This window comes from Hippocampus comes, unplaced genomic scaffold (genome assembly GCF_001891065.2).
Source record: "Hippocampus comes isolate QL1 unplaced genomic scaffold, H_comes_QL1_v1.1 scaffold92, whole genome shotgun sequence".
Taxonomy (NCBI): domain Eukaryota; kingdom Metazoa; phylum Chordata; class Actinopteri; order Syngnathiformes; family Syngnathidae; genus Hippocampus; species Hippocampus comes.
Window position 1 is genome coordinate 3,443,167 of NW_017805379.1, and position 10,715 is coordinate 3,453,881.

Sequence of the window (10,715 nt, forward strand, 5' to 3'; positions counted from 1 at the left end):
ACAGAAGCAAAGCTTATGCGGCCCTCACAGGAAAAAGTTTGGGGACCGCTGGTTTAGTGTATATGTGTGTGTGTGTGTGTGTGTGTGTGTGTGTGCGTATATATATCTATATATCTATATCTATATATATCTTATATATATCTCCCCGGGCCTGCGTGGGTTTTCTCCGGGTACTCCAGTTTCCTCCCACATTCCGAAAACATGCATGGCAGGCTGACTGAACATTTTAAATTGTCCCTAGGTGTGAATGTGAGCGCAGATGATTGTTCGTCTCTGCGTGCCCTGCGATTGGCTGGCAACCGGTTCAGGGTGTCCCCCGCCTAGTCCCCGAAGACACCTGGGATAGGCTCCAGCACGCCCCACTACCTTTGTGAGGATAAAGCGGTTCAGAAAGTGGATGGATAACAGTAGATAACAGTAGATAATAATAAACTTTGCAGCAGTGCGCAACGCCACGCAAAACAGCCAGCCCCGTTTCCTCCTACTGTGGGCTTCAATGCGGCAAGCCTTTGCCAGCTGTCTGCTTTGTATGAAACGCTTGCATTCCTACTGGATGAGGTGCAAACTTTGACAGCGCTTTTAATTTGTTCCACACCGAGCAAACCCTTTGGATGGTCCTACCAAGTGACTGGGTGTTCCGCAAGAGAAAAAGTTGCCCTTACCGTGTGCAGGACCCTGTTGAAGAAGACCACGCTGAGCACCAGGGTGAGGGTCTGCACCACCACGGCGGCCAGCGCCAGCAGCCAGAAGCACTGCGGGGACCCCCAGGAAGCGCTCATGTCGATGTCGCACCACCAAGCACCAAAGGGGAAAATGAGGAGGAGGGGAAAAGAGAGAGGAGCATAGACAAGGAGGAGGAGGAAGGGGGAGTGTTGGGGGCTTGCCTGGCCTATTGTGAGTCAGGCCCACTTCATTGCCCTTTCTAAAAGTGCTCGAAAGCAAATAGTTCACATGTTGATCCTTATCCTTTCAAAATGACACACTTTGTAATTCACACCAGTTCTGAATTGAGTGATGGATCGTGACGGGAAAAAAAACTAAGTGGTCGTCTCCCAACCCTTGTGACCATGTCAAAGTGTCCTTTGGCAACATACTGAACCCCCAGTCACTGACCGATGCCCGTTTTGCTGACGAATGATGAGAGAAAAAAAAAAAAGATGGACTAAGCGACTGACGGAAGCGAGTTTTCGTCCGTCAGTGTAATTGTCACCAACCTCTCAGTTCGACAGTGACGGATGCCCGTTTCGCTGACGACTGACCGAAACGCGTATTTTGTCTCGTCCGTGTTTGTTGACAGGTCGTGAATACTGCGGCCAAGCTCGAGTGGACTCCATTGACACGATATGGAAATGCGTTGCGCTTCTTGTACAGTAGGTGGCGGTATGCACCAAAGAGCTGTTAAACACCAATACATTAAGAGAAGAAGAAGAAGAAAATGTTTGCCATTACAGTATTATAATTCAATGATAATTGTCAGTATATTTTCAGAAATACTAAGAATAGTCTGTCACATCTGCACATCTACTCGCCAACAAATACGATGCAATACAAGAAAAAGTAATTACATCATTTTTACTTCGAGCTTTTTCTTTCCATTTGAAGTTCATCATCTTAATTATCACTGTACGGTATTTACAACATACTCAAAATGACATTTTACTTTTGTCAGGCAACTAAATAAAATGATGCACTGTACAATAGTTGCAAAAATAGACATGAACAAGAATAGCAAAGTCATTGAAACTTTTTAAATGCATGGGGTTGTTTTTGCTTGACTTGACTTAATTGATCATTTTAAACTTTTTTTTTTCACTGAGAAAGTATTTGTGAAAATATCTCCCAAATGTAGAAGTATTTATTTTTAGCCAGATCATGTGTTTTAAATTCAAAATTGTATTAAACATTTTCAAATAATGAACTTTCTTCTTTGCAAACATACTTCTCACCCTCCCCATTTGTAGTTTATTTGACTACTCAAGTAAATAAATAAATCCAAATAAATCGTGAAAAAAAATATAGAGTACAGTACTAATAAAATTTTATGCGTTGTCAGTTTGAGATTTTACGAAATTTTTTTATGTAGGCCCTACACATTAAAAAAATGTTAGCTGCAGACCTATAAAATGGTGTCACTTTTTTTTTTTTTTACTGATCAGCAGAAGCTCAAACAATTAAAATGATCTTTTTTTTTCAGTGGAGTGACATTGTGAGTCTGTTCAATTGCCACAAATGTAATTATTGTCACGGTTTCAATACCAAACCCGAGGTGCTTCCAGTTCAGTGAGGGCAGTCCATCAACAACCTTCATCATCATCATCATCATCATGAAAAACGGGCTTCCTCTTATTGTTGCAGTGATCTCCGACTTCTTGCCAAATGACCCTCTCCATTGTTTGGTGAGTCATCGTACTAGCCCACACAGACGATGCATACGAAAAGTTTGCATATCCCTGTTCGAATGCCAAAGTTTTGGTGTGTGAACAAATGAGAGCGAGAAGAGCACGTTTCAAAACTTCTTCCACCATAATGTGACAGATATGTAAGCTGGACAACCCAATGGAAAAGGAATGACAGATTTAACTCAGATGATGTGTTAGCACAAGTGTGCACACCCTCATAACTGGGATTGTGGCTGTCTTCAGAATGAACCAATTACATTGAAACTCATGGTAAGTGTTAGTGAGCACACACCTGCCACCATTTTAAAGTTCAGCTGTTCTAGTATTCAAGTTATATAACATAAACTGTTTACTTTCGTCTTTGCAGAGTTCTTTTCCCTCATTTGCATAGAATATATATCATTCATATCAATGGTGGGGAAAATTTCGAAACGACCTAGCTTGGTCTTTTCTTTTTTTCAATATCACAGAAGCGTTTGAACAGGGGTGTGTAGACTTTTCATATCCGCTGTATGTGAAATTAGAGCCAGACGTAAGGGCCTCAACGTGACTGAGTGAGTCACTTCCGAGGTCTGTCGGGTGGGAAGGAGGTGATAAGCAAGTAACGTTTCCCCTCGGGGAGGGAAGTCGACACCCTGAGAGAGCCCCACAAACACACGCATGCACACACACATTCGTGGGAGCGAGTCAGGACGTGTCTTGCATCGCCGAAAACATCACAAAGAATGAAGAATATGAACCCCTTAATAGAAGTGGCTAACATTCCGGATTCCTAATGATACGCGGCACCTGTGGGATGAGCAGTTTGTCAGTCAGCAGTGACGCAATTGACTGCGGTCAAGTCCGCGCCAAATAAAAGTCGGGTCATGTTCGCTGTATTAATTCAACCATTTTTCTCTAAAAGAGTTTAATTGAATGCATTATTATTATTTTATAATTTTTATTAATTTAACTTGTGAAACAATTACTTGATTAACTCGTTGTGAATGACTCCCCAAAATGTTATTGAAGCACATTTACAAAAATATGCATTTTACATCTGTCACACTTTGATATTTGGATACATCATTAAAATAAAAGGCACACCAATTTTAATATTTATTGTTAGTTGGAGCAAAATTTTCATTTTCTATTGACATTCTGATTTGCCAATTTTTCAGCAATGCAGATGAAATGTCCCTTTCAACCAATCGGTCGCTCCTCGCTACATTCGGAAGTCTTCTGGCTCACGCCCAAGAAGTCATCATCTTAACAAATTGGAGGGAAAGATTGGAAGAAGATTTCTTTCTGTTAACTCCCCTCTTCCCCGAGGCTCATTCTCTTCCCGGGAAAGTCGTGGAACCTCCCGGGGCACTCCACTCCTTTTCTACTCCACAACACAATTCTTGACTCTTTGCTTTGTCTACAAGAATATTTCTTTCGCATTCACCCAGAAGGGCGTCCTTCAAATTTTAACAGTCATTTTTAAAAATTTAAAATATGAAGTACACAGGAAGTTTGCCGTTTGCCAGTGATGGGGAACTTAAACGATGGCGTGGTCACAATTCTTCATTAGCACAAGTTGAGGGCTGCATAGGACCGCCCACTTCCTTAACAGACAAAAATGTCATTTTAAATGGGGACAAATGTGGGTATACATATCTTCTGAAATTCTGATTCTGATTCTGTTTTTTTTTTTTAAACAATGTACAGACCAGTAGAGTACCGTGATATATTTTAATGCTCAAAATGTACATACAGAAGATGTTCTCCACAACTACAAAGGCTTTGAAGGAAACAAAACAACCACATACAGTTCTGAATAAATTGATTCACGTGTTTCCATTTATTTAATCGGGAAAGCTGTTGAAAAAACAACGATATCTGTACATTTACAAGTTGTAGAGTATACACTCTTACGTCACAGGTTCCAGGTTCGTCGTCCCGCGGACTGGCCCAAAGTCAACTTTGAGGGGTGTCGTCGCAAATGGAAAAAAAAAAAAAAAAAAGATTTGTCTGTCTGTCTGCGTGCGTGTTATTAATATTTCATAAATTTGTTTTATATATACTGCTACCTAAGAATCGTTTCGGTTTTACGTTCACAAAAAAACAGTATTAAAAATAAAATAAAAAAGTAGGTCACCTTTAACCTGCATCACAGGAAGTTGTTAGCGGCCAGCAGTCAGCTAGCGATCAGAGCTGTTGGGATGGATCGCTAATTTTTTTTTGTTCGTTTATTCTCATTCCAAGTGTGTTTGATCAGCAATGTACCGATGGCATTGTCAAAGAAAGGGAATCCGGAGCACCAGAAAAAAACATTTTCAAACTTTACACGTGCGTACGTTCTAGTTTCGACACCTCATGACGCCCCCAAAAGTGCGTCCCCGCCTCCCTGTGTCAAGTCTCCCACGAAGGTAGGCAGTGATTTCCTTTCTGGAAACTCGGTTTTGTCTTGCATCTCGTTTATTTTTCTGTGAGCGTGTGCTTGTCTGTGCGCACGTGCGGTATATCGGCGTCGATCGCGGGACGGCAGCTGCTAAAAAACAGGAGATCTTCGATCGACTTTGTGAGTGACATTCATTGCTCTGTCTCGCTGTCAATACGTGACTTGACTTTTATTTGGATTCGCATGAAGTCCCTACAAGTTGTCGCGTAGCCACTGGACGTAGGCCCCGAAGGCCCTCACCCCGACGTCAAAGGTGAAGGGCCACGTGGTGAGGCTGAAGCACGCGTGGAATCCGTCCGGGTGGTGCTCGGCCGCGACCGCCACACCGGCGTCACTCAAGCGGCGCGCGTACATCAAGCCGTCGTCTCTCAGCACGTCGTATTCGCAGGTCATGACGTAAGCCCGGGGGCACTTGGCCAGAACCTCGGGTCCGGCCAGGAGGGGCGCAGCGCGCACGTCCAGCAGACCGGGAATCTCATCCAGGATTCCTGCACGGGTTCACAAGTCCAAAATTGCAATGTCTGTATACATTGGAATTTATGATGTTGCTTTTGGTGCGATACAAGATTATTAATCACAGAAAGAAATCGTCTGGCCGTGGTTTACAGGCATATCTATTTCTATAACAACACAAGATGACTTAAAAGCCCCACGTAATAGCAAAGTAGCAATCAATGTTAAGGAATTATGTTAAAGTGACACATCTTGACTGTATCATTTCTTTGTTTCTTGGGGAGGAGCTAAATTTAGCCCGGGTTGTTAGCGGAAGTTCTCGAAAGTCAAGTGTAGGTTTTTGCTCTGCTGACACGAAATCGTCTGTAAGCCATTTTACTTTAAGGGGAATGATGATGATGATGAGGAATGTAAGACGTATGTACGAATAATAATACAAATGTATGAGTTATTGAAAACAAATTAAAGTGTTTTGGGCGCATAGTTTGGTGTATTTACAGTTTAAAACTGGTGATTCTCAAAGTGGTACTTGGACTCCCTCTTGTGGTAGGCGCATATCTCTCTCTCTCTCTCTCTCTCTCTCTCTCTCTAGATATATATATAATATGTGTGTGTTTCCAGAGAGTTAAATCAAGGTTCCATATTTCTGTATTATGCTGCCCCCCCCCTCCAAGTGGCCAAGCTGCGCAAATTAGAAGGAGCAGCTGAATTGATGATCTGTGTCTCAAAGCACCATTGTATATGTATTTATATTAGAATGTATATAGGTTTGCATACTTTGCATTTTACGGTGCTCCTCGTCACGTACTGGCAAGTAGTCCTTGCAGTACTTCGGTTGAAGGAGGGTGGTCCAGTCCGCACGAGCTTTCAGCTCCGGCGCGACGTCGGAGCTGTGTCGGTTGGCGAGGAAGTGCGGTTTAAGGGAGAGGTCAGCGCCCAGGTACTGTAGCCAAAACTGGACCATGACCGGACGGTTGAGCACGACCATGTCCCGGTTCTGCTGATAGGATGGCGTGTTGAAATCCAGAGCTTGAAGGGCCGGGTAGATCAAAGCCTGCACGCTGAATTTCACCCTCATGCCGTCATCCATGGCAATCTGGAAAAAAAAATGAAATGCTCTTTCCAGCGTGTCCTAGGGCGACGAGGGGGCATTTTAATCAGATGCCCGAGCCACCTCATCTGGCTCCTCCTAATGCGGAGGAGGTATCATGTCAAACAAAAATGACCTGATCTTGTGAAAGTCAGCCACTGTTTGAATTTCAAAGCCTCGGTGGAGGTCGTCGTCGTCAGTGCGCCTACCTGTTGAGCGAGCGCCGCCGCCAAGTTCCCCCCAGCGCTGTCCCCCGACACGGCCACACGTTGGGGGTCCACGGCGTATTCGGCCAGCACCTCCGGGGACAGGAAGTGCTTGGCGGCCGTGAGGCAGTCCAGGAACGGTGTCGGGAAGCAGCTCTCGGGATACAGACGATAACTTGGCGGGGGTAAGACGATGCACAGGTTAAAAAAAAAAAAAAAAAAAAGGCTGCAGGCGGGGTGTTGAAAGACTTACTCAACAGAAACCACAACCATGTCAAGATCTCGGGACATTTTGCGGCAGCCTTGATCGTACGCGCCGTCCTCTGGGGAACAACGCAAAACCGACATTTTGTTCAATTCCATAATACGATTGCATCAAATATTAGAAGGATTTTTAAAGTCTTGGATTTTTCTTCAAAAAAATGCAAAAGAAAATGCACTGAAAATAAATCAGCATTTAGATATTTTCCTTACATTTAAACATGCTATTTTTGGCATTTTGTTTTTTGTTCCATAACTTTATCTCTGTTAAACATGAAGGAGATTGAAAAACAATGAAAACAAAATTTAATGCAGTTTTTTTCCCTCCACTTTAAAAAAATGAAACATTCAAAATCACAAAAAGTAAAAATTCTAATGCAGTTTCATGCCGCAAAAAGTCAATACAATTTATATACATAATAAAATGTTTTTCTTAAGTGTAAAAATCCTATTTCTGTCAACAAAAAAAAGTACAAAGAAGATTTCAACAGCTACAACATGAATCTAATCCCCCCCCCCGCCCTCCCAAGTCCACGAATCATGTCCCTGTAAAATATCTTGACGACTTCAACAGCAAAAATATTAAGAAAGTGCCCAGAAAGTACGAGACGGGACTCACTGGCACTGCCGTAGGCCCAGCCTCCTCCATGGATGTAGAGCAGCCCCCTCCTGAGGTGGCCCTCGGCTGACGTCAGGGGCCGGTAAACACGAACGGGGACGCTGTTGAAAACCGCGTCGCTGACCGCCAAGTCGCCTGCGCCGGGTTTGCCCGTCAACTTCTCCGCGATGCCCTCCAGACCCTTGGAACTCTCTCGCGCAGCCTTGACGTGGTGCCCCAAGCCCAGCCGCTCCATCACATGCGCCTGAGGGGGTTGGAAAGAAAAAAAAAATCATCTCAGCTCACCGGATCTTGCTGTCTCGTCTTTAGCGTTGCTCAGTGGGTTACTTCTCATCATCTCGCCGGTGAGTGTATACGCAACAGCGGGCTGAAGCTTCTCGGTAGGCGCGTCTAACACTGGGTTTCTCCGACGAGTGTGGGTGATCTGGCTGGTGCGGCCGTCTCTTTGTTCCGCTCATCATCTCGCTGGCAAGTGTGTGCGCAACAGCGAGCGGAGGCATGGTGGCAAGTGTAAAAGTGGGTCTGAGTGTGCCCATTTGGCCGTTTACTCTTCGTGTCACATCGGCGGGCTCAGCCACTCACCGGTCAGGGTTTCCGTGACAACAGGCTGGAGCTCACCGGTAAGGGTGAGCATTCAAAGTTTGGTCATTTACTCTTCTGCTTCACTTGTTTGTCTAGCTCTCGTCCGCTCACCAGCAAGTGTATGCCTAACAGCGGTGTGGATCTCTACACCACATCTCTCCTTTTTCACACCACGGCTTGCCTCTCTCTCGTCATCTCGATGGCAAGTGTGCGCGTCCCACCAACGTTTGGCTATCTCCATTTTGGCCTAATTTAGCAGGCCGGCTTTCCTCTTCTCGCCGGCAAGTGTATGCGTCACCAATGAGTGTGCGCCTTCCGGACGTAATTTCGCCATGTTGTCTTTCACGTCAGCCTCTTATGATCTCACCAGCAAGTGTATGCCCAAAAGTGGGCTGAAGCTCGCCGGTGAGTGCGTGTGTAACAGTTATACCGGAACACTCCACTCGGCTCTGCTCAGTGGGCGAGCTCTCTTGGCCACTTGCCAGCAAGTGTATGCGTAGACAAGAAAAGCATTTTAACTCTCGGGGGCAGCAGTTCACTGTGTATTAGGCTATTATGTGCCACAAAAATTTTATTGCAACGACATGTGCACTGCACGTGGAAGTCTTCATTTCAGCGTGGACCGCCATGCTTCACCTTGTTGTCTTTTCTGCAGGAAAGGCTTTCTGTGTGCCACTATTGTGTGCCACTATTGTAGCCTGTGTGTCACGATTGTAGCCTTTCACCTCCAAAGCATGTGGCGCAATGAGGAGCAAAGGTGAACATGAAGACATTTTCCTCCCACTGACTTTTTAATGACGCAAACCAGGCGGACTTCTTCTTCTGAGTTTGCAAAACGCTACTTTCTTCACTGTAACATGAAACCTGACAAACTTGATTTAGTTGTTTGCACAGATTGGTCGTGTGCTCTCACTGCTTAACCAGCGTTCATCAGAAAATGCTTTGCATCTGCAAAAAAATGTGTGGATCGCAATTGCTAGTCATCGATAAAAGATGAATTGTATCTGCAAGACAATAACAGGGAGTCCAACGGTATCGCCATCATCATTCGAAGCCCCTTGTCACTCAACACTCCCAATCACTAAGAAAAATCATTTCAAGTCGCCTTTTGGGGATGTGGACCTTTGTTGCCAGAAATGTGTGGCCGCACATTTTGCACATGCCAAAAAGCGCCACTGTTTTGAAATGCCAAAAAGTGTGTGGAAGGCACACACACTTATCAGCGTGCTTGTATTTTCATGTGACTGTTTTATTATTTTTAGTCCAGAAGGATTTTCATACAAATATTTACTGTAATCGTGACTTTACTGCCCATTAGTTAGCGATGGACTACAAATTCACAGCTGTCTGAATGGAATCCTGTTCATCCTGGGCAAAAAAATTTAAATTAAAAAGAAAAAAAAAAAAGGGAAGCTTGAGACTGATCAATTTAAATTTACCGACTTTAACTCTACGGAGCATTTTTTTTTTCTCCACCTCCAGCCTTTACTTGGAGTATTCAAACAATAGGAAGACACAATTTTGAACTAGATTAATGATCAAATTCAGAATAATTTTAAAAAAGCAGTATATATGTACACATTCCCTCACCCTCTTTCACTCACCAGGCCGATTACAAATTTGATAAGGTCCCCCAGCAGCCGAAGTTTCCACTGCTGCCTAATAGCGGCGGGCAGCGGTTTGCACAAGCAGTAGCGCAGAGGCATAGCCAGGCAGGCGGCGATGACCGCCGTCAGCAGCCACATTTCGGCTCAGCTTCGCGGTGTTGCCCCAGTGCAGGTGTGGAAGTGAATCAAGACCAGGGACCGGCTGATATGGGCTCAAGGAAGGGAGCGTGACGGCGGTGAATGTAACAGAAAAGGAGGAGTGGCCAAACAAGTTTAATGATTTTCGCGGTGAACATAAATAATGACTCAAAAAAAAAAACTCCCCACCAACTTGAAAACATGAAATATAATAACAGCAAAAGGTTTGATGTAAGGTGTATAGTACTCGTGCATGATTGGATTAAAACTCACATTCTGTTTCGATGGACGTTCAACTGGCTTGAAGCTCGTTTGACAACTTTTTTTTGTTTGTTTTTAGTTTTTTACTACGCTGCTTATATTTGAAAGACATCCCGGTTGAGGAAACATCCGGGACATTTAGTTTGTTAATAAGTTGTAGTACGCTGTTGTCGCCACATGAGGGCGAAGCATAACTGTTGATTGACGGATGAATAGTTCGTGTGAATTATTTGCCATCACAAGAAAAAATGTGCGACTTTGGAGCAGTACTTTTACATATTTTTGAATTTTATGTATTCATTGAACTTTAGGAAACACCAGATTTGAACACACACACACACACACACACACACACACACACACACATATATAGTCTCAGTTTTTTTTTTTTTTTTTGGTTGTGTTATTGCAGCTTTTGTTCCGTTAATATTTGGTTCTATTTATCCTTCATTGCAATTTGGGAAACATGATTTACAATACATTTAAACATATTTACACTCAGCAGACAGTCCATTAGATACGTCTAATCAGGGAGCATTATCAAACAATATAAATGCACAAAGGCGACAAAAACAATCAGTCAACAGTGTATATTACTGTGCTTTCAGTTTGCAGTGTTGTGGAATTGTGCTGCATCCAACGTCTAACTCTTTACGTCGTCCGGACTGGCCCAT

The 10,715-nt window shown here is 43.8% G+C and overlaps 2 protein-coding genes across 2 annotated transcripts in view; both read right to left on the reverse strand.

Annotated features, from left to right (window-relative positions):
• Positions 1-1,040, reverse strand: part of LOC109517305 (tumor necrosis factor ligand superfamily member 10-like) — a 4,985-nt gene extending 3,945 nt beyond the window's left edge. The window contains exon 1 of the mRNA XM_019872374.1: positions 663-1,040. Coding sequence (XP_019727933.1) covers positions 663-779 — 117 coding nt within the window. The 5' untranslated portion in view covers positions 780-1,040. The remainder of the gene's footprint in view (positions 1-662) is intronic.
• Positions 1,041-4,206: 3,166 nt separating this feature from the next.
• LOC109517304 (neutral cholesterol ester hydrolase 1-like) lies at positions 4,207-9,893 on the reverse strand. The gene is made up of 6 exons (XM_019872373.1): positions 9,640-9,893; positions 7,454-7,697; positions 6,827-6,896; positions 6,577-6,748; positions 6,055-6,373; positions 4,207-5,312 (listed from the first exon to the last, which is right to left on the reverse strand). The coding sequence occupies exons 1-6, from the start codon at positions 9,778-9,780 to the stop codon at positions 5,017-5,019; spliced, it is 1,242 nt and encodes a 413-aa protein (XP_019727932.1). The 5' UTR covers positions 9,781-9,893; the 3' UTR covers positions 4,207-5,016.
• Between the last annotated feature and the right edge of the window lie 822 nt (positions 9,894-10,715).

What these genes read in the sequence shown, in the direction of transcription:
- LOC109517304 (XM_019872373.1), bottom strand. Translation starts at nt 9,780, where the DNA reads ATGTGGCTGCTGACGGCGGTCATCGCCGCCTGCCTGGCTATGCCTCTG. An exon ending in CTGGGCCTACGGCAGTGCCA is followed by an intron (nt 6,897 to 7,453) that starts GTGAGTCCCGTC and finishes GTTGTTCCCCAG; the next exon opens with AGGACGGCGCGTACGATCAA. An exon ending in CGGCGGCGCTCGCTCAACAG is followed by an intron (nt 6,374 to 6,576) that starts GTAGGCGCACTG and finishes TTTTTTTTCCAG; the next exon opens with ATTGCCATGGATGACGGCAT.